At 42.1% G+C, this 23809-nt stretch overlaps 1 protein-coding gene across 1 annotated transcript in view; it reads right to left on the bottom strand.

The window, feature by feature from the left end:
* Positions 1-23809, bottom strand: part of LOC103512911 (serine/threonine-protein kinase atr) — a 54050-nt gene that overhangs the window by 23804 nt on the left and 6437 nt on the right. The window contains exons 7-27 of the mRNA XM_026826246.1: positions 18953-19113; positions 17857-18028; positions 17275-17448; positions 16807-16876; positions 16344-16423; positions 15807-15918; positions 14974-15204; positions 14224-14392; positions 12727-13765; positions 12177-12405; positions 11704-11781; positions 11485-11664; positions 10612-10740; positions 10025-10193; positions 9376-9720; positions 6743-7305; positions 5413-5649; positions 4357-4593; positions 3370-3624; positions 2446-2596; positions 1893-2113 (exon numbers count right to left, since the gene is read on the bottom strand). Of these exons, the coding sequence (XP_026682047.1) occupies positions 1893-2113; positions 2446-2596; positions 3370-3624; positions 4357-4593; positions 5413-5649; positions 6743-7305; positions 9376-9720; positions 10025-10193; positions 10612-10740; positions 11485-11664; positions 11704-11781; positions 12177-12405; positions 12727-13765; positions 14224-14392; positions 14974-15204; positions 15807-15918; positions 16344-16423; positions 16807-16876; positions 17275-17448; positions 17857-18028; positions 18953-19113 (5002 nt within the window). The remainder of the gene's footprint in view (positions 1-1892; positions 2114-2445; positions 2597-3369; positions 3625-4356; positions 4594-5412; positions 5650-6742; positions 7306-9375; positions 9721-10024; positions 10194-10611; positions 10741-11484; positions 11665-11703; positions 11782-12176; positions 12406-12726; positions 13766-14223; positions 14393-14973; positions 15205-15806; positions 15919-16343; positions 16424-16806; positions 16877-17274; positions 17449-17856; positions 18029-18952; positions 19114-23809) is intronic.

Raw genomic sequence — 23809 nt, 5'->3', positions numbered from 1 at the left:
CACACAAAAAAAAAAAAAAAAAAAAAAAAAAAAAAAATGGCCCAGACGCAAGTTCGATTTCCGCCCGAGGCAAGCTTTATCCTACATAGATAAGGTTTCGTTCTCGGAACGGTTGGTTTTCTCCTATTCTGTTCTCTTAGATTTCGGGACGAATATAGACGAATAACAGTTCCCTCTATCTGATTTTATCCTGAACAGATAATGTTCGTTCTCGGAACGGGCTGGCTTTCTCCTATCCTGTCTTCCTTCTAACTTCCATTTCGGGACGATAAGACCTTAGTTGTTACAGTTCTCCGTATCAAACTTTTTTTGAAAAACTGAGATTGTGGTACTGATCATTAATTAACTTAGAAAAAAAAAGACGTTTAGTTAATAGAGGGAACTTTAACGGCCAAGGTCTTATATCGAAGAGAAAAGGAAGACAATATAATACATCAAATAATGCTCTGAATTAAAGGGTGATCACTTAATACATAAAATTAATTAGCTACTCATTTTCCTCACGAGGCTGAGTGGGCCCCGCAACAGCCAGTCACGGAATCAATCATTTGGATGATACAAATTTCTTGACCCAGCCGGGAATCGAAGGGGAAGTCAAGGGGAAAAAAAGAGGAAGTGGTTGGGTGGAAGAGCTCCTCTAGGAGAAAGAACCCTGCCACTTAAAAGAAAGCCGTAAAAAAAAGATTGCAGGAAAAATGTGGGAAATTTTGGTGCCAAAATGAGAGAGAAAAAAAAAATGGCCCAGACGCAAGTTCGATTTCCGCCCGAGGCAAGCTTTATCCTACATAGATAAGGTTTCGTTCTCGGAACGGTTGGCTTTCTCCTATTCTGTTCTCTTCGATTTCGTGCCGAATATAGACGAATAACAGTTCCCTCTATCTGATTTTATCCTGAACGGATAATGTTCGTTCTCGGAACGGGCTGGCTTTCTCCTATCCTGTCCTCCTTCTAACTTCCATTTCGGGACGATAAGACCTCAGTTGTTACAGTTCTCCCTATCAAACTTTTTTGAAAAACTGAGATTGTGGTACTGATCATTAATTATCTTGAAGAAAAAAAAGACGTTTAATTAATAGAGGGAACTTTAACTGCCAAGGTCTTATATCGAAGAGAAAAGGATGACAAGATAATACATCAAATGCTCTGAATTAAAGGGTGATCACTGATCACTTAATAGGTACATAAAATTAATATCATTACAGGGTGACTCCGGAGGACCTCTACAAGTGAACAACACATTGTTCTTCGCGGTACGTGAATGTCCTATGGAAATTATCGGCATCACATCATTTGGACGATATTGTGCTCAGAAGAATTCGCCCGGTATTTACACGGATGTGGCCAGCTTCGTACCTTGGATCGAGAGGAGGGGGGGGGGGGGGGGGGAGAAGAAAACAAGAGAGAAGAAGAATAATACTGAAAGAAGAATTAGAAACCGTGTACTGTTAGTAAAACTGCGAGAGCCAGCTTAGTTAGCTTGGTTGGTAGCGCGCCTGCCTTATAAGCGCTACGTCGCGGGTTCGATTCCCGCCCGGTGCAAACTTTATCCTAAACAGATAAGGTTCGTTCTCGGAACGGTTGACTTTTTCCTATCCTGTCCTTCTCTCTTCTATTTCAGGACTATGAGACCTCAGTAGTTACAGCTATAAGATCTCAGTTAGTGGTTCCCTCTATCAAATCTCTTGAAAATAAAATAAATTGTAATTGTAATTTATTTATTTGCATCAAGTATACATTATAACATAGAACATTGCAAGGGTAAATACATGAAAGAATAGGAATAATGGAAAATTCTGCCATTTCTGAGCCCATTTATGTTTTTAATTTTTAGTAGGTCGGTATTAGGTATTTTGAATTTTTTCTTAGGGCACATAATATTGAATAGAACTTACCTTGGGTTTGCATATCATCGGATACTTATTGCCATCAGATCCGAGGAAAGTTATCATCTTGGGCCGCTTCAACGAGGAGAATATATGTACATGATCTTCCACACCCTGGAAATACACCAGGTCCTGGGAGAAAGGGTTGTGCTGTCTGTCCTGATCTAGGGAGCTCGGTAGAGAGAGAGTACGTAGTCGCTGAATCGGTATCATGATGTCTGAGAAAGCACCTGAGAAGAACGGAAGGATCGCGCGTCTGTCTTGTAAGCGTCTGTCTTATAGCGCGTCTGTCTTGTAAGCGCTAGGCCGCTCGAGATCAAAATTGTGGGAACATTAAGATTCGTCTCAAACTACCTGAGTTGACCTTTTTCATAACACGATTCGTCTCAAAAAAAGGGCTCAAAATTAGCAGCATAACAAGATTCGTCTCAAAATTGAATCTGGAGATAAAAGAGAAAAATCCCATCCCATGACAAAATATCCCTCGAAAGTGGTACCTAAAAAATACCTTGGTAGGTAAACACCGTCAGTCCTTGTTTGGTCAAGTAAATCAATAAATTACCTTCGGTAAGGAGTCGAACCAGAGCCTTGTTGAGAGATCGTAGCGAGGTAGAAGCGGTCTTGGGAGACGCCATATTACACAAATGAGACAGATATTCCACCAGCTTCTGAAATTTGCCGATAAATTCGGCGGCAGGCTTCAGGCGGGCATCCTGGAGGAAATAAAACGGCAAAGGAATAATAAGTAGTGTAAGTAGTGCTTTATTTAGACTGTCACCTTATAAGTTGTTCCATTATATTAACAGTTAACAATGGGGACACGGTTTGTCCAGTGGTAACTCACTTGCTTGGAATGCAAACCATTTATTTTTGCAATTTCGTTAATATTTTCAATTTGTTTTTTTTTCTTTTTTTTATGAAAAATTTTCCAAGACAAAAAAAATCACGTTTCTTCTTCTTTCTTTTTTTTTTTAAAATGTAGTCAAAATCGCGTTTGCAATACTTCTACGCACAATCTTTTACATCCATTCGTATCCAGTGACGAAAAAGTTTGATCAAAAAAATTCCACCCGGGATTCAAACCCAGAACCTACGGCTTGGGAGTCAGAGCTCTTAGCCGCTCGGCCACAGTGGTGGGCACTCAGGTGTTTTTTTTCTTCTTCTTCTTTTTCAAGCCTACTTTAAGTAAGTACATTATTGGCCAGCCTAGTTAGCTAGCGAGTCTGGCTTGTAAGCGCTAGGTCGCGATTCTCGTCCGAGGTGGGCAAATAGGGACTCAAGTTTTCTTCAAGCCTACTTTAAAAGTACATTATTGAACCTTCAGACCTACCTTGAGCACATTTTTGAATCGGTTAAGTCGAAGCTGATACGGAGACTTATGAACATCCACAGTGCATGATTCGGATACTCAAGTATACCTTAAGTACATTGTTGGACCTTCAAGCCTCTACCTTAAGTATGTACATTATTAAATCTTCAAGCCTACCTTGAGCACATTATTGAATCGGTTAAGTCGAAGCTGATACGGGGACTTATGCAGGGACATGAACATCCACAGCGCGTGATTCGGATACTCGAGTATACACTTGACGATGATCGAGCGAAGTAAGCGGAAACATTCGTCATGAGGGTGACATATTCGGGATACGATCTGCGAGAAGGCTGAGAAGAACATGTAGGTGGGCAGCTTGGAGATGAAGTTCTCTATGGTGCGAGTTACCTGGACGAGAAAGAAGCATAACTCAGGGGTTGGACGCAAAAACTACTTATAGCGTTTTGTTCGCGGTATTCGCGTTTTGTTCGCGGTATCCGCGGTTTGTTCGCGGTATCCGCGGTTTGTTTGCGGTATTCGCGTTTTGTTCGCGGTATTCGCGTTTTGTTCGCGGTATTTGCGGTTTGTTCGCGGTATCCGCGGTTTGTTTGCGGTATTCGCGGTTTGTACGCGGTATTCGCGGTTTGTTCGCGGTATCCGCGGTTTGTTTGCGGTATTCGCGGTTTGTTCGCGGTATTCGCGTTTTGTTCGCGGTATTCGCGTTTTGTTCGCGGTATTCGCGGTTTGTTCGCGGTATCCGCGGTTTGTTTGCGGTTTTCGCGGTTTGTTCGCGGTATTCGCGTTTTGTTCGCGGTATTCGCAGTTATTGGTTCGATATATGGAAGAATAATTGGGCAAAAAACTCCTTGAATTTGATGGGCACATTCGTTCTTTTGGCAAAATTTTTGATGGTAAATTCGAGGAAATCAGGCTGTATCTCGCAAATTATTGGTGTAAAAAAAAAGTGGATATAACTTTCGAAATTTTTTGATATTGGCTTGTTACAAGCGCATATTTCGTGAACAAACCGCGGATACCACGAACAAACCGCGAATAGGTGACTAATCACAGAAGAATCGATAAGACTCTAGAGTTAAAGGTACACCTCTCAGTATTCCCCTGTCTAAACGATTTCGAACCCACGACCTCTCATCTACCAACCTGATACTGGGCTAAATACACTATACTCTTCTCCCATCTATTCCATATGAGTACAGCGTAGCGGTAGTTCTTCAGATTGAGGTCCATGTCTACATTAACCATTTCATCGTTATAGGTAGCAACTAGGAGCTTAGCTTCGGCACAGGTACGCCTGTCTTCCATGCATGCCGTCTTGACTTGCTCCATGTCGGGGAAGTGCATGTCCAAGCCTTTGGTCAGCGTGTCCAGAGCGCGCACCTGAGGGAAAATCAATTTGTTTGAATCCAAAGACACTAAAACGGATAGTTTCTACTTATTTCCTGATTTTGAAAATTTGGACCGACCTATTCCTATACTCTCATTTCGCTGTACCTATAGCGCTATATACTTATAAGAGGTTCCCTTGATATAAGAGAAAGTAAAAAGTTTCAAAGGACTAAAGTGAATCTATGTTGTAACTCGATTTTGAGTTACGGAAAACCTTGTAAGTATGTATACAGAGGTACAAAACTCCATTTTGGAAATTTGATTGATACCCAATGTATTTCATTATTCAAGGAGTTTTTTGCCCGATTATTGTTCCATACATAATTTCAGAATATTTACTTCGCAAATCATGTGAGAAATCTATTCTTTGTCATGAAAATCCAAAAATGGGGGCAAAAAAAGAAGGGAAACTGTTAAACTCTCACAAGAAAATCTAAAACATCAATTATTTGCGGTAAAAAAAGAGCTGAAAAAATATAGAATAAAATGATAATAATAAATAGAAGAGTCCAAGTAATTCAAGTAAAGATAAAGGGGTTAAAAAGAAAACACAAAGTGTTTGATCGCTGTTTTTATTTCGTAACAATTAAGCGAGTCCAAGGGCTACATTGGACTCGTGTGGTCTGTGTCGTAGCATGCCCATCCTGTAGCATGTCCCTCATCAGATGGACGATAAGAGACACAGTACTATCCCAACCGCGGATTTTCAATGTTTCCTCTTCCTAATTTGCAGACTCTAGAGTTAAAGGTACACCTCTCAGTATTCCCCTGTCTAAACGATTTCGAACCCACGACCTCTCATCTACCAACCTGATACTGAGCTAAATACACTATACTCTTCTCCCATCTATTCCATATGAGTACAGCATAGCGGTAGTTCTTCAGATTGAGGTCCATGTCTACATTAACCATTTCATCGTTATAGGTAGCGACTAGGAGCTTAGCTTCGGCACAGGTACGCCTGTCTTCCATGCATGCCGTCTTGACTTGTTCCATGTCGGGGAAGTGCATGTCCAAGCCTTTGGTCAGCGTGTCCAGAGCGCGCACCTGTGGGAAAATCAATTTGTTTGAATCCGGGGACACTAAAACAGATAGTTTCTACTTATTTCCTGATTTTGAAAATTTGGACCGACCTGTTCCTATACTCTCATTTCGCTGTACCTATAGCGCTATATTATACTTATAAGAGGTTCCCTTGATATACTTAAGAGAAAGTAAAAAGTTTCAAAGGACTGAAGTGAATCTATGTTGTAACTCGATTTTGAGTTACGGAAAACCTTGTAAGTATACAGAGGTACAAAACTCTATTTTGGAAATTTGAATGATACCCAATGTATTTCATTTTACATGGTTTTTGGTAGTAGGGGGTCAAGGGGAGGTTTCTTCAGACCTAGATTTTTGTCAGAGCTCATTCTCTCTTCTGCTTTCAGAATGGAAGGTTCTCTCTGCTCCCTCTCTACTCTCTGTGATATCTCCAAATATTTCAACATGATTTTTTTTTTTTTTTTTCAACAAGAGTTTCCATTAGAGTATTTAAGATTACCAAGGAGTCTTTCCTATGTAACTTTTCACGAGAAATCGATCGGTGTACATGTAAGGGTTCTAGCGAATGATGGTCACCAAATATGCGCTTGTACAAGCCAATATCAAAAAATTTCGAAAGTTATATCTACTTTTTTTTACACCAATAATTTGCGAGATACAGCCTGATTTCGTCGAATTTGCCATCAAAAATTTTGTCAAAAGAGAACGAATGTGCCATCAAATTCAAGGAGTGTTGGATCACGCGACTGATAGGATTCATAGGGGATGAATCCGCTAAGAATATATTCACACATTGTAAGGGAAGCATGCGTAATGATCCCACGACGCTACAGTTCTTCCTACCTTATATGTTACTCCATGCTATTATCTCATCAGATCAGAATATTCCTATGATACATGAAGAGATCCAGGCTGTGATGAACGGAGCGAATAACCTCGCCCCCGGTGTGACTAGTAGCTATCGACAGATTCAATAATTTACGAGATACAGCCTGATTTCCTCGAATTTGCCATCAAAAATTTTGTAAAAAGAGAACGAATGTGCCATCAAATTCATCATTAGCTTTTTTTTCGAAATAGGACATCATTTACGTACCTGCTCCATCTTATCCCACAACAGTCTCGCCTTCTCAATAAACAACTTCTTGGGTCTAAACTTCTCATCCACAGCCAGAATATTGGAATACGCCTGTTGAAAGTTAGACGCCTTACGTGCAATCTCAATGCTTTTCAGCCAACAGTTGCCTATCGCCTGATTGAACAGATCTGACAGACACGCCTTGTCTGCAAACAATTGCTGAGCCACTGTTAAGCTGACGCGTCTCAGACATAGCACAGGTTCAATGACCCTGCCCTGGGGCTGCATCAGCATCAGGCGCTGGTCAAAGTTGCTGATCAAGTCGGAGAATTCGCTGCTCAGTTGTGAAGGCGTGAGGACGTCTCTGCTGACTGACTCGATGGTAAGGGTCGCCAGCTTCTCAAACTCACTCAGCATGTGTAGCTTCACAATATACTCGTAGCCTTCTCTATACCCAGTGGATGTGAAGAGAGAGTCGGTCAGCAGACGCCTTAGCTCTGATACTTCCTGCTTGACAAGGTCTAGGTTTCTATCACGTAGATGTAATGTTGCTTTACCTATCCCCACACCCCAGGCGAACAAACCGCGGATACCGCGAACAAACCGCGGATACCGCGAACAAACCGCGGATACCGCGAACAAACCGCGGATACCGCGAACAAACCGCGGATACCGCGAACAAACCGCGGATACCGCGAACAAACCGCGGATACCGCGAACAAACCGCGGATACCGCGAACAAACCGCGGATACCGCGAACAAACCGCGGATACCGCGAACAAACCGCGGATACCGCGAACAAACCGCGGATACCGCGAACAAACCGCGGATACCGCGAACAAACCGCGGATACCGCGAACAAACCGCGGATACCGCGAACAAACCGCGGATACCGCGAACAAACCGCGGATACCGCGAACAAACCGCGGATACCGCGAACAAACCGCGGATACCGCGAACAAACCGCGGATACCGCGAACAAACCGCGGATACCGCGAACAAACCGCGGATACCGCGAACAATCCGCGAATACCGCGAACAACTGCAGATACCGCGAGCCAACCGCGAATACCACGAGCAAACCGCGAATAGGTGACTTATTACAGAAGAATCGATGAGGACCTTCCACTTATGAAAATGAAGGGGAAATGAGTAAATTAAGTCCAAACTTCAAACCTATGGTCAAAATGTAGGAGAATCCTCCCCTCAACCCCCTACATTTCCCCTGACCCCCTACATGGTTTTTGGTAGTAGGGGGTCAAGGGGAGGTTTCTTCAGACCTAGATTTTTGTCAGAGCTCATTCTCTCTTCTGCTTTCAGACTGGTAGGTTCTCTCTGCTCCCTCTCTACTCTCTGTGATATCTCCAAATATTTCAACCTGATTTTTTTTTTTTCAACAAGAGTTTCCATTAGACTATTTAAGATGACCAAGGAGTCTTTCCTATGTAACTTTTCACGAGAAATCGATTGGTGTACATGTAAGGGTTCTAGCAATGATGGTTCACGAAATATGCGCTTGTAACAAGCCAATAACAAAAAATTTCGAAAGTTATATCTACTTTTTTTTACACCAATAATTTGCGAGATACAGCCTCATTTCGTCGAATTTGCCATCAAAAATTTTGCCAAAAGAACGAATGTGCCCATCAAATTCAAGGAGTTTTTTTGCCCGATTATTGTTCCATACATAATTTCAGAATATTTACTTCGCAAATCTTTTGAGAAATCTATTCTTTGTCATGAAAATCCAAAAATGGGGACATAAAAAGAAGGGAAACTGTTAAACTCTCACAAAAAAATCTAAAACATCAATTACTTGCGGTAAAAAAAAGCTGAAAAAAATCTGCGAATATCGCGAACAAACCGCGGATACTGCGAACAAATCGCGAATACCGCGAACAAACCGCGAATACCGCGAACAAACCGCGAATACCGCGAACAACCGCGAATACCGCGAACAAACCGCGGATACCGCGAACAAACCGTGAATACCGCGAACAATCCGCGAATATCGCGAACAAACCGCGGATACCGCGAACCAACCGCGAATACCACGAGCAACCGCGAATAGGTGACTTATCACGGAAGAATCGATGAGGACCTTCCACTTATGAAAATGAAGGGGAAATGAAAATGAAGGGATACCGCGAACAAACCGCGGATACCGCGAACAAAACGCGAATACCGCGAATAAACCGCGAATACCGCGAACAAACCGCGAATACCGCGAACAAACCGCGGATACCTCGAACAAAACGCGAATACCGCGATGTACATCAAGTAACTGCAATACAATACTATGTACACTATCCGATGCTAACATGAGCTGCCGTACCTCGCTGTGATTGGTAGACAGCTCTCTATGTAGTCTACCCAAGGCGTGCAGCTTAACCTCTATCGTCTCATGGGACACGTATTTAATAAGCAGCTCCAGCCTAGACTGCAAGCTCATGCTTTCCATTGTCTTTGTACATCAAGTAACTGCAATACAATACTATGTACACTATCCGATGCTAACATGAGCTGCCGTACCTCGCTGTGATTGGTAGACAGCTCCCTATGTAGTCTACCCAAGGCGTGCAGCTTAACCTCTATTGTCTCATGGGACACGTATTTAATAAGCAGCTCTAGCCTAGACTGCAAGCTCATGCTTTCCATTGTCTTCACATAGCGTTGTACAATCTCATGCACACTAGCGATCTCTGTCGTGTAAGGTAGGAAGTACAGCTCCTGTATATGTGCCGAGATCATCATCTCATTGGTCACTATAATATAGTGGAAGAGGTCACTAACCTCATGTACATAGGAGGAGAGGAGGGGGAGGAGAGAGACGAAGATAGTGCTTAGCATGGGACCGAGGCAGGCTGCGTCCACACTACGAACGAAGGCGTTCCACACGTTAATAACGAGGAGAGGGAAGAAGGAACGTTCTAGTTGTAACGCTGTACGTAGTGTGACCAGAACTTTGAGACGAACGGGCGTGATGTAACGAGGACCTGAGAGGAGACAGAAACATTTTAGCGTGAATCAGTGGTTGTATGAACGAGCTCTTTCAGAAAAACCCTGCCACTTAAAAGATAGTAAAAAAAAAATCTTTACCCTCAGGTCTACAGCATCATATTGAAAGATACTTTGGACATCTTCAAAAGCGTAGAAGCATGAAAAATAAGCTTGTTTGTTACACTCAACCGATGACAAAAGGCTTTACCTGATTGGGGTTAAGTGACAAAGAAGTTAATCAAACAAGCAGTTCGGGACTTATCTTCAAACAAACTTACTTCGATCATTCATAAAATTTACCTAGTAAGGGCAGAATATAAGTCAGGGAAAGCAGTATATTTTGCTTGATATCATCCGGGGTGTCACTCCGTACCAAACTGCTTTCCAACTGATTGAGAATTCCCAGGAATCGAATACTGAGGAACTCCGCTATACCTTCCTGTGTTTGACACGAAGATGGCTTGTAAACCTGAAACATAAGAAGAGGGCTTAAAAGCTGGGGGCATGGTTAGCCCAGTGGCTAATCATGCTGAAGGTCCCGGGTTCGAATACCACTATCGACAAAAAAAAAATTGCACTCGATTTTCGATTGCAAATATTTCAACGGGGAACTTTCCGGGGTTCTCGTGTTGACCCGGCACCTAAGTGGGAAGTATTGTGTCTCTTCTCGCCCATCTGATGAGAGGCATACTACGGGATAGGTCTGCTGCGACACAGACCACACGAGTCTAATGTAGCAGTTGTACGAATACGAAATAATAATAAAAAAAGACAGCTACTTACTATTATGATAGTGGGTCATTGTAGTCAAATTCTCAAATAATTTCGAAGACAAAATTTCACACCTTGACTAGGATTGAACCCACGCCCTCCTGTTTAAAACTCACCATATCATATTGTTTGACCACAAGTATAGCATCCTGAGCGGTCCTCTTGTTCTTGTGATAATAGGTCAGTATGTACGCTATAATGGAGGAGTAGGATTGGCAAATGAGGTTCTTCACGTTAAGCCCTGTCTCTCGCAACACTAGATCGCATACGGGAAAGAAATTTTTAAAAAGGGGAAAAAGATTTGTTTTATTATTTTTTTTTTTTTTTTTTTTTTTTTTTTTTTTTTTTTTTTTGAGAGTAATGTAGAAGGACGTAAACTGATTGGGTCCCTTTGACCTTTTTCTCATGTCTTTGGATCCCATATTTTTTGGGGTCCGAAAAAACATACGACTCAATGAGTTTCCTCCCAGTGAAGAAAGTGGATGATTTTTGGGTTGGCGTTGAAAGTGTGAGATTCTAGAGCTAGAGCACCAAAATCCAACTAAACTGGTCGTCTGACTGAAGTTTTGTTTTTTTCTTTAAACTTAGTTTGTTTAAAATTCAAAATAAACCCAAATCCTTGGTCTTAATCTATACTTGGAAAGCGGATTTCAGCTGAGTTGAACATAAATGTTCGTTAACTTGTCACTAAAGTCGGTCTATTACCTGTAGCATAGCGCTCATAGAAGATCCACTGATTTCGGTTTCCTCCCAATGAAGAAAGTGGATGATTTTTGGGTTGGCGTTGAAAGTGTGAGATTCTAGAGCTAGAGCACCAAAATCCAACTAAAGTGGTTGTCTGACTGAAGTTTTGTTTTTTTCTTTAAACTTAGTTTGTTTAAAATTCAAAATGAACCCAAATCCTTGGTCTTGATCTATACTTGGAAAGCGGATTTCAACTGAGTTGAACATAAATGTTTGTTAACTTGTCACTAAAGTCGGTCTTTTACCTGCAGCATAGCGCTCATAGAAGATCCACTGATTTCACACAGACCGGTCACACAAGATAGAACTGCCTCGTTTTCCACGGCAAACGGTAACAAATACTTGGCCAGATGTTTGTGTAGGAATTCCTCTAGAAACGATTGCTTCGAGTAGCCAAACGCGAATGAAAACGCCTCAACCACGTCCTAGAAATGTAGAAATAATGACGGTAACAAATACTTGGCCAGATGTTTGTGTAGGAATTCCTCTAGAAACGATTGCTTCGAGTAGCCAAACGCGAATGAAAACGCCTCTACCACGTCCTAGAAATGTAGAAATAATTAAAAATATACTTTTTATAAGAGGTTTGATAGAGGGAACTGTAACTGCTAAGGTCTTATCGTCCCAAAATCGAGAACGAAGACAGGACAGGAGAAAACCAGCCGTTCCGAGAGCGAACATTATCCGTTCAGGATAAAATCCGCCCCGGGCGGGAATCGAACCCGCGGCCTAGCCCTTACAAGGCAGACACGCTACCAATCAACAACCAAGCTAACTAGGCTGGTAAAAATTCATGTTTCTACTTGGCTTTCTACTATCTTGTCTTCCTTCTCTCTTCAATTTCAGCACTATAAGACCTCCGCATTTATCAAACCTCTTGAAAATATGTGATCGGTTAAATAAATAAATAAAAAAAAAAATCAACACAGTGGCTAACCTTGTCAGCGGCTGTTTTACAATGCATCACACTAAGAAGGACATGGTCTGCACATATCTGCGAGAGAATATTCTCGTAGCGTACAAACAGAGCGGATAGGCTGAGGCTGTGGGCTGTTGCTACTAGGTCCAAGTAGGCTGTGGCGAGAGTGGAGTAGGCTGAGTAAGGGTGAGAGATGAACAGGAGCAGTTTCTTCACTATCGGGAGAAGAATGAACTCTAGAGGTACTCTGGAAAAAATCAAAATAAAATCAAAATCATGAATTCTTTGTTGTAAACCAGAGAGCTTTTCCACTACTTTTGTGGGTACCACAGAATTACTAAGTGCCTCCTTTGCTATTACTTAAATCTCATTCATCAATCTTTTTACACTGGTAATGCCGCCACTAGTCGCCACTCGATTAAAGTAGCTACTCAATTGTCCTCACGAGACTGCACCCCAACTCCAAGGACAGAGCCGAAAGACTTCAATCCCGTCGGGAATCGAATTTTACGAGTGGATGCCCTTCGCACTCAACCTTTGCTATTTCTTTAGCACGAGAAATTCAGGCTGGTCTGGTATATTGTGATTGAATATATTCTTAGCGGATTCATCCCCTATGAATCCTATCAGTCGCGTGATCCAACTATACGTCCACTGTTCATGTGTGTTGCCCTTGACGGAGCCAAATATAGGATGAGGGACATTGGGTTCCGGTACATTCATATCCATCGTATACCGTGATGTGGTTAGAGGTTTCATGACTTCCTGTGTATGTTCAGGGAAGCGTTGCCACAGAGATGCCTGAGGGGTTACATTATACACAGACAGCATGTTCTGTATAGCCAGGGCAAACGCGTCTATTGTCCTCGAGTGTCGTGCTGCTTGGAAGCCAGAACACAGAATAGTCAACGCCTGTACGACAAACTCCGGGCTCTTAATATCAAGCAAGGTACCTTTAAGTAGATCACTCTTGATGATCTTGTTGGGTCTATGACTAGGATCCACAGCACCTAACTCCCCCACACACTCAGCACACTTCAGACGTATGGCTTCATTCCGCTCTCCAAACCCTAGGATCAGTACATCAAGTAACTGCAATACAATACTATGTACACTATCCGATGCTAACATGAGCTGCCGTACCTCGCTGTGATTGGTAGACAGCTCCCTATGTAGTCTACCCAAGGCGTGCAGCTTAACCTCTATTGTCTCATGGGACACGTATTTAATAAGCAGCTCCAGCCTAGACTGCAAGCTCATGCTTTCCATTGTCTTCACATAGCGTTGTACAATCTCATGCACACTAGCGATCTCTGTCGTGTAAGGTAGGAAGTACAGCTCCTGTATATGTGCCGAGATCATCATCTCATTGGTCACTATAATATAGTGGAAGAGGTCACTAACCTCATGTACATAGGAGGAGAGGAGGGGGAGGAGAGAGACGAAGATAGTGCTTAGCATGGGACCGAGGCAGGCTGCGTCCACACTACGAACGAAGGCGTTCCACACGTTAATAACGAGGAGAGGGAAGAAGGAACGTTCTAGTTGTAACGCTGTACGTAGTGTGACCAGAACTTTGAGACGAACGGGCGTGATGTAACGAGGACCTGAGAGGAGACAGAAACATTTTAGCGTGAATCAGTGGTTGTATGAACGAGCTCTTTCAGAAAAACCCTGCCACTTAAAAGATAGTAAAAAAAAAATCTTTACCCTCAGGTCTACAGCATCATATTGAAAGATACTTTGGACATCTTCAAAAGCGTAGAAGCATGAAAAATAAGCTTGTTTGTTACACTCAACCGATGACAAAAGGCTTTACCTGATTGGGGTTAAGTGGCAAAGAAGTTAATCAAACAAGCAGTTCGGGACTTATCTTCAAACAAACTTATTTCGATCATTCACCATCTCCAAAAGCGTAGAAGCATGAAAAATAAGCTTGTTTGTTACACTCAACCGATGACAAAAGGCTTTACCTGATTGGGGTTAAGTGACAAAGAAGTTAATCAAACAAGCAGTTCGGGACTTATCTTCAAACAAACTTACTTCGATCATTCATAAAATTTACCTAGTAAGGGCAGAATATAAGTCAGGGAAAGCAGTATATTTTGCTTGATATCATCCGGGGTGTCACTCCGTACCAAACTGCTTTCCAACTGATTGAGAATTCCCAGGAATCGAATACTGAGGAACTCCGCTATACCTTCCTGTGTTTGACACGAAGATGGCTTGTAAACCTGAAACATAAGAAGAGGGCTTAAAAGCTGGGGGCATGGTTAGCCCAGTGGCTAATCATGCTGAAGGTCCCGGGTTCGAATACCACTATCGACGAGGGCTTAAAAGCTGGGGGCATGGTTAGCCCAGTGGCTAATCATGCTGAAGGTCCCGGGTTCGAATACCACTATCGACAAAAAAAAAATTGCACTCGATTTTCGATTGCAAATATTTCAACGGGGAACTTTCCGGGGTTCTCGTGTTGACCCGGCACCTAAGTGGGAAGTATTGTGTCTCTTCTCGCCCATCTGATGAGAGGCATACTACGGGATAGGTCTGCTGCGACACAGACCACACGAGTCTAATGTAGCAGTTGTACGAATACGAAATAATAATAAAAAAAGACAGCCACTTACTATTATGATAGTGGGTCATTGTAGTCAAATTCTCAAATAATTTCGAAGACAAAATTTCACGTTCTGTTTACCAAATGAGTATCTTCACCACTAAGACACCGAGGCACGTTATATTTATAACATTTTGTTTATTAAGCTGTGTCCACACATAGTCGACGTCCGTCGATCCTGAGCCAACAAGAAGGTACTTTGAGAAATTTACCTTGGTACTCTGGTTCTTCATTGGGTTCACTAGGGATACACATATGATGGCAAGTCGGAACATTATTGAGGAGTTTCTTGAATGAATTCTGCTCTGCCAAGGTCAGCTGATAGTTTGGTTTCAAAGAGAGAACTTTACATGCAGCGGACCAAAATGTGTGATTTTTCTTGCTCAACTTTTCCATTGCAATCTTGTTAAGGTTGAGGAAATGAGGAATCTTCAACAGAAGTGGTTATGACAGTTAACCATCATACAGGGATTACAGACAATTGTTTCTGAAAGAAGAATGAATAGGTATTAGATAACAATACAGATGAGTGATTTTATGAGTTAAAAGTTCTGAACCAATATTAGAAGTACATATTACCTTAATATTTCTTGTTCTTGCAATCATTCCGAACAACCACAAAAACTCTGGTCTTGAGGACTTCTTAGATTTTTCAGAACTTTTGCATTTTTTGTTTTTCGTGCCGTTTTTGGACTTTTTGGTGATTGCAGTTCAAACTGTTCAAATCAGAAACTTGAAAGCGCGCCATAGTGCCATGTTGTTTACACCACAGAGAAAATAGAAAAAAGAGGTGGCTTGTGTCGTATGTGCCGCTATTAAACTTTTGCATTTTTTGTGCCGTTTTTGCTGATTGCAGTTCAAACTGTTCAAATCAGAAACTTGAAAGCGCGCCATAGCGCCATGTTGCTTACACCACAGAGAAAATAGAAAAAAGAGGTGGCTTGTGTCGTATGTGCCGCTATTATTTATTTATTTTATTTTATTACCTCGGCCTAAACCTAATACTTCAAATGGGGTGTACTTTGATGGACACGGATCATACAAAGGGTTAACGATTCCAGGAAATTCAGATCCAGAACGTCTTGGAAACACAAGTCCAGGATTTTCTTCCAGATATTGTCCGATGTGTGAAGAATGAGAGGCCTAGAACAATGTTAAAATAAATTAACTAGCAGTTCAGTAAATTCCACAACTCGCTCAGAAAAAGGGTTTCTACAATGCGCCCATATATGGAACTTGAAATCTTGTGTGCAAATGCCCTTTACTTACTCGTTAAATGTGTTTGCAAAATTTCATCAAAATGGGACAAATCATTTGGGAGTTTCGGTGAAACAAAGAATTTCATTAAAAGGGCTTTTACGAAGCCCCCTAAGGCCTGCGTTATCGTGGAACAAACAAACAAAATGCAAAATGGAAAATTGTCGTGTTAACTCACATTGCGTTAAATAAGTACAGTCGTAAGAACAGAATAGCATAATCAGCAAGATGGTTTGGTGACTATGTGTGTGATATGCACCAAAGTTATTCCAACCCTTTGTACCACCACACCACCACGAAGAAATACTTACTTATTTTGCTGGCTCTCTGTAGATTGTTCCAATTCCTTCAGTTGTTTTATCAGATGACTCTCCACAATGCACAGCCCACTCTGGAAATAAAAGAAGGTTCTGACATATTCGAAATCATTAATAATGATTACCTCCGAAATACAAGCCTAGTGTGATGCCCACTCTGCCTCGAAGCCAGTTCAAATATTAGAAAAATCTGGTGTGAACATCACACGACTTTCCTTATCCTATTGAATGATGCTTATTTGAGTGTTATTCGAAATCATTAATAATGATTACCTCCGAAATACAAGCCTAGTGTGATGCCCACTCTGCCTCGAAGCCAGTTCAAATATTAGAAAAAGTTATCTACTCTTGTGTTGGGACAACATTTGAGTGGGGAATAAGTCTAATGGGTAAATAAAAGAGGAAAGAATTGGTTTTTCAAAATTGAGATAGAAAACTTACGTGATTTTTGTTTAACTGAGTAAGGGTGAGAGATGAACAGGAGCAGTTTCTTCACTATCGGGAGAAGAATGAACTCTAGAGGTACTCTGGAAAAAATCAAAATCATGAATTCTTTGTTGTAAAGCAGAGAGCTTTTTCACTACTTTTGTGGCTACCACAGCATTACTAAGTGCCTCCTTTGCTATTAAAGCTCATTCATCCATCTTTTTACACTGGTAATGCCGCCACTAGTCGCTACTCGATTAAAGTAGCTACTCAATTGTCCTCACGAGACTGAGTGCACCCCGAACTCTAAGGACAGAGCCGAAAAAACTTCGACCCCGCCGGGAATCGAACCCGGGAGCTCCGGTGTACAAGCCTCGTGTGATACCCACTCGGCCACGGAGGTTGCTCAAATGCTCACGACAAGTGGGAACGGGCTTTTAAGTAAACCTTTAATAAAAAATAAAATTAAAACAAAAAAAAATGGAAATTTTAAACTCACAATCCCCACACCAGCAGCGTATCCACAATAGTTTCCTGTAGGTGCTCCCTCTTCTCATCGAGTAAGCTTTGATAGCACAATTCATTCACTTGCTCCATAATCTCGTTAAATGTTTGCTTCATGTCTTTCAGTGTGTTCTTGTCGGAATTCCGCAGGTACTGCTCTGGATTTGGCCTGAAATGAAATTTAAATCATTACTTTTATTCTTGCCGACCTCTTACACGGAAATGAAGACGAAAACATCAAATAGAGACAAGTGGCGAACTACAAATCAATCTTAGGATTGATAAACATGATGAGAGCGATCCTAGTTAGCTTGGATGGTAGCACGTCTGTCTTGTAAGCGCTAGGCCGCGGGTTCAATTTCCGCACGGGGCGGATTTTACCCTGAAAGTAGAATGTTTGTTCTCGGAACGGCTGGCTTTCGCCTATCCTGTCTTCCTTCTCTCTTCGATTTCGGGACGATAAGACTTTAGCAGTTACAGTTCCCCCTATCCTGTCTTCCTTCTCTCTTCGATTTCGGGACGATAAGACCTTAGCAGTTACAGTTCCTTCTGTCAAACCTCTTGGAGTAAAACTTACCTGTCCAATTCTCGTTTGAACCCGAGGAAGGCAAACTTATCGAAGTGCTGTCGAAACGAGTGCAGTATAGATCGATCTGGCTCAGTGTAGAGATGACAAATGAGGGTCTTCATGTGGTCCAGGCACGGGCGAGTACTGCAGTGATTGTATAGGGTAGGAATACATTGAATTCCTGGTGAGGGAGACATGGAAAAAAATACGGCTTGTATAAGTAGTGCTTTTTTTTAAGAGGTTTGACAGAGGGAACTGTAACTGCTACGGTCTTATCGTCCCGAAATAGAAGAGAGAAGGAAGACAGGATAGGAGAAAGCCAGCCGGTCCGAGAACGAACATTATCCGATTAGGATAAAATCCGCCCCGGGCGGGAATAGAACTCGCGGCCTAGCGCTTACAAGGCAGACGCACTACCTTTTGGTAGTTTAAGCTCGTTTGAACCCGAGGAAGGCAAACTTTTCGAAGTGCTGTCGAAACGAATGCAGTATAGATCGATCTGGCTCAGTGTAGAGATGACATATGAGGGTCTTCATGTGGTCCAGGCACGGGCGAGTACTACAGTGATTATACAGGGTCGGAATACATTGAATACCTGGTGAGGGAGACATGGGAAAAAATACGGCTTGTGTAAGTAGTGCTTTTTTGATAGTTTAATTAGTTTTAAAAAAGATGAGTGTTTCACCGCCGTTTTTATTTCGTAGCAATGAAACAACTCCTACATCAGACTCGTGAGGTCTGTGTCGTGGCAAGTCCATCCCGTAGTATTCCTCCCATCAGATGGACAATAAGAGACACAGTACTTCCCATTTAGGTGCTGGGTTTTTTAAAAGATGAGTGTTTCACCGCCGTTTTTATTTCGTAGCAATGAAACAACTCCTACATCAGACTCGTGTGGTCTGTGTCGTGGCAAGTCCATCCCGTAGTATGCCTCTCATCAGATGGACAATAAGAGAGACAATACTTCCCATTTACGTGCTGGGTCAACATGAGAACACCAGAAAGTAACCTGTTGAAATATTTGCAATCGAAATATGCAGTTGATATTAAATTTACTTTATTTAGACGGTCAGCTTAGAACAACGTTGGTAAAAATAGATCATACCATTATATCGAATATCAACGTGTTTGGATTCCATGAACCTCATAACCGTGTCAAGAGGATTGATGGTTCCGTGGTGGACTTGCAACTGGGAGGTCGCATCCGAGGTTTCATTGTTGTCGCAGATTTTACACCGGATTTCAAACTCCTTGAGTTCAGAATTCCTGAAAGGGAAAAATTCGATGGTTTTTATTAAGTTAACCCCTTGGGGTACCCAAGCAAAAAAAAAAGTTATAATTTCGTACCGAATGATGTTGGTCACCTAAAGTGTTGAGGCCATATTCAGACGGATCGCCCAGGAGCAGCATTGCGGATGGTTGGTATATAGACGGATGGCCATTTGCGACATTAATTCAACTACACAAGGGGCAACAACACTGATCAGATATATGAAAGTAAAATATTGGCACCTCGAATAGGCTAGACTAGTTTTAGATTATATTACCATCAAAGTAGTTATTAGTTTTAAGAACTATTGTTAATATACAAATTTTGTATAAATGAACAGTTAAAATTTTTCATTCATTCATTCCAAATTGTTTAGAAATGGGAAGAGGGAGTCGGTCAGCAGACGCCTTAGCTCTGATACTTCCTGCTTGACAAGGTCTAGGTTTCTATCACGTAGATGTAATGTTGCTTTGCCTATTCCTACACCCCAAAAATCCAAAAATGGGGACATAAAAAGAAGGGAAACTGTTAAACTCTCACAAAAAAATCTAAAACATCAATTACTTGCGGTAAAAAAAAAGCTGAAAAAAATTTGCGTTTGCCTGAGATCGAACCCATAACTGCGAATATCGCGGACAAACCGCGGATACTGCGCACAAAAGAACGAGGAGTAGCTCCCGGTCAAAGTTTGCCGGGGCGACGACGAACTTTTTGGCCTCGCTGAATCCCGCCCGATGGGGACGGTCGAACGAACGGGCTTATCATAAGGTGAGTGGGAACACGGCCTAAAGGGTATTCATTGTATTGCTTTTTTTTACACAAATAGTATAACTACAGTCGAACCTGGATAAAGAGCAATCCAAGGGACCGGCAATATTTTGCTCTTTATAGAGGTTTGCTCTTTAAATAATCTACTCTTTAGAGAGGTTCTAAATTTTCAAATTGCTCTTTATAGAGGTCCGGGATCCGTCTGATGAAATGAGCCTCATTTTTTTCCTCTTTATCCAGTTTTACTCTTTATCCGAGTCCTCTTTATCCAGGTTCGACTGTATATGGTGAGGGAGAGGGAGGGATGAGGGAAACCTCCAGATATGGGCTAACATTGAAATATATGTGGAGCATACTAGAGAGATTTTTCGTACAATGTCCACGTTTTACCCTACAGCACTATCCCCCACCCTCTATATCTTACTCTTTTAAATAATCTACTCTTTAGAGAGGTTCTAAATTTTCAAATTGCTCTTTATAGAGGTCCGGGATCCGTCTGATGAAATGAGCCTCATTTTTTTCCTCTTTATCCAGTTTTACTCTTTATCCGAGTCCTCTTTATCCAGGTTCGACTGTATATGGTGAGGGAGAGGGAAACCTCCAGATATGGGCTAACATTGAAATATATGTGGAGCATACCAGAGAGATTTTTCGTACAATGTCCACGTTTTAGCCTACAGCACTATCCCCCACCCTCTATATCTTACTCTCTCTGTCTCATTTATTTTGCTCTCCCTCTCTCTCTCTCCCTCCATCTCTCCTTGTCTCTCTCTCTCTCTCTCTTTCCCCCTTCCTCTCTCTCCTTTTTTCTCTCTCTCTACCTTTCTCTCTCTCTCTCTCTCTCTATCTCTATCTCTTTCTTTATCTCTCTCTCTTTCCTTACTTCCTATTCTCCTATCTATTATTTTTAGGTTCTCCCCCTCAGCCATAACCTCTCCTCCATTAGTTCCCCCCCCTCCTACCATGAGTTCCTCCCTCTTCAGTTCCTTCGCCGTATTTCCTCCCTCTCTTATTTCTTTGGTTATTCCCCTTGTCCTTCGTTTCTTCCCCCTTCGCTCTTACTCTTAGTTCATCCCTTCTCCTCCTTTAGTTCCCACCCTCCCATTATTTCCTCCCTCTCCCCTCCGATGAAGGAGTAGACGGGAAGAGAGATATGGCCCTTGTTCGAGAGATATGGCCCTTTTTCGAGAGATATGGCCCTTGTTCGAGAGATATGGCCCTTTCTATTGTGACATATGTAGATATAGTGTTCTGTTCTGATATCTTCCTATGTTCTAAATGCTCTTGGCGTCAACCAGCGTCATTTTCAGCTTTCACAATCATTTGTAATTTATGAGAAATTTATTGGGAGGCGAAGGAGGAAGAGGGAGGAGGAGGAGCAGAATTAGGGGAGGAAGAAGAAGAGGAGAGGGGTAGGGGTGGAGGGAGAAGGAGAGGACGAAGAGGAGTAGGAGAATATGGCCCTTTTTCGAGAGATATGGCCCTTGTTCGAGAGATATGGCCCTTTCTATTGTGACATATGTAGATATAGTGTTCTGTTCTGTTCTGTTAACTTCCTATGTTCTAAATGCTCTTGGCTTTAACCAGCGTCATTTTCAGCTTTCACAATCATTTGTAATTTATGTGAAATTTATTGGGAGGCGAAGGAGGAAGAGGGAGGAGGAGGAGCAGAAGTAGGGGAGGAAGAAGAGGAGAGGGGTAGGGGTGGAGGGAGAAGGAGAGGACGAAGAGGAGTAGGAGAAGTAGGAGGAAGAGGAGGAAAAGAAAGACGAGGAGGAGGAGAAAGAAAGAGGAAGACGAGGAGAAAGAAAGAGGAAGAGGAGGAGAAAGAAGGCACGGAAGAGGAGGAGAAAGAAGGCACGGAAGAGGAGGAGAGGATTTTGATCCCCTTCATACATATCTACCTCTTCCCACATTCATAAAAAAAACATCCCGCTGAAATACTTGCAATCAAAAAACGAGTACAAAAAATTTTCGATGGTCAGTTTTTAGTGCCAAAACACGTTTTGAGGTTCCTAGAGCCTAAATCCAAAGTTTCAGCCATTGGTCCGTGTGTAAAAAAAAAAGTGCGGGATCCCGCGGGATTGAAAATTGTGATGCGGGATTGCCATCCCTAGTTAAACCCCTAATGCCCCTATCCAACAAAACAACCAAGTTTCAAAATGACCCCTACTTAATATACCAAGTATTTTATACGAGCGTATAAAATACCTGTATGTATAGGTGTTTTATACGATGGTACTATATAGGTATTTTATACGACTTAAATATCTAGATTCACCTAAAGTCTAAACTCCTCTGGCACGTTTTGAGAGAAAAAAAGTCAAATGAGCACAAACCCAACATTCCGATAAAGTACCATCATATTTTTCTCCTTCCTTCCTCCCCTACACTTTCCCCTCCTCTCTCTACCTCCCCTAACCCTCTCCCCTCACTCCTTTCCTCTTCCCCTCTTTCGGTGAACAGTAAAAAAAGTTACTCCGAAACTAGGAGAGATGTAAAACTTAGCCAAGTACATCTACCCCTCTCTCTCATACCTAATATCTTACCCCTCTACCCCCTCCCTCGTATCTATCCTTCCCCCTCCCTCCGTATCTAACCTTCCCCCTCCCTCCGTATCTATCCTTCCCCTCTCTCGTATTCTGAACGACTTTCTAACGAATTTATACAACGAATTTTCCAACGAACTGTGGGAGAGGGGGGTGAGGGAAAAAAAAAATATAGGATCAAAATTTAGGATCATAGGAACCATTTGGCACCAAAAATCAATTTTTTTGACATACGGAGTTTTCGCTTAGCACGGCAGTATAGATGAGAAGTTAACCTAGCTTGGGCACGCACTTTAAGTAGTACTAGTGTCCTGCTTCACGAAAAAACAAGGGAATAGGTTTACCTTGCCCTTGGTGTCAATTTAATTTGAAGTAAAATGTAAATGCAGTTTCATTGTGTTATTATATCACAACTTTGGTGCTCACTGCAGCTTGTAGGATTTTTTCCAATATCTCAATAATCCTAACATCCAATTTTTACCTACCATGCTGGCACCGGTCGCTATGCGCATTTACTTATATGTCATAGCTACTCATTTTCCTCACGAGGCTGAGTGGGCCCCGCAACATCCAGTCACGGAATCAATCATTTGCATGATACAAATTTCATGACCCCGCCGGGAATCGAACCCGGGTCTCCCGCGTGCAAGGCGAGTGCAGTGACCACTACACCATGGGAGCTGACTATTTTGGAGTAGCTAATGCTTTACCTCAGGGCATCTCTGTAGGATGTATATACCTAGTTTGTAAAGTAATAAAATCTAGAGAGCAACCTCAGTGGCCGAGTGTGGGTGTTACAATAGGATTGGCCACCGGGTTCGATTCCCGCCTCTGTCTGAACACGGTGTGTCCTGTGGGTGTCAAGAGTAGGTACCTAAAGCTGAGCGAATCCTAAAATAGTAACTCGAAAATTTCAACATGGTCCCAATAAAGGGATCACCACCCGCCCAAACACCTCCACCCACAACAACAACAACCACCCAGTAGTCAGTTCCCATGAAGAAGCCTAAAAAGTAGGCAAAACTCGAGTCGGGTGAAGACAGTACAGGTATCCAAAAGAATATAAACGGTAAGAAATAATGTTCATACATAGGATGTCTATAATATAAACCATAGATAATACCTAAATCTGCATCAATATTTCATGTGCCAACCTAGTTAGCTTAGTTGGTAGTGCGTCTGCCTTGTAAGCGCTAGGCCGTGGGTTCGATTCCCGCCCGGGGCGGATTTTATCCTGATGGGATAATGTTCGTTCTCGGAACGGCTGGCTTTCTCCTATCCTGTCTTCCTTCTCTCTTCGATTTCGGGATGATAGTACCATAGCAATTACAGTTCCCTCTGTCAAACCTCTTTTTTTTAAAAAAAATAATAAAAA

The sequence above is a fragment of the Diaphorina citri genome, unplaced genomic scaffold (genome assembly GCF_000475195.1).
Source record: "Diaphorina citri unplaced genomic scaffold, Diaci psyllid genome assembly version 1.1 scaffold897, whole genome shotgun sequence".
Lineage (NCBI taxonomy): Eukaryota > Metazoa > Arthropoda > Insecta > Hemiptera > Psyllidae > Diaphorina > Diaphorina citri.
This window is presented reverse-complemented; position numbering and strand designations above follow the sequence as displayed.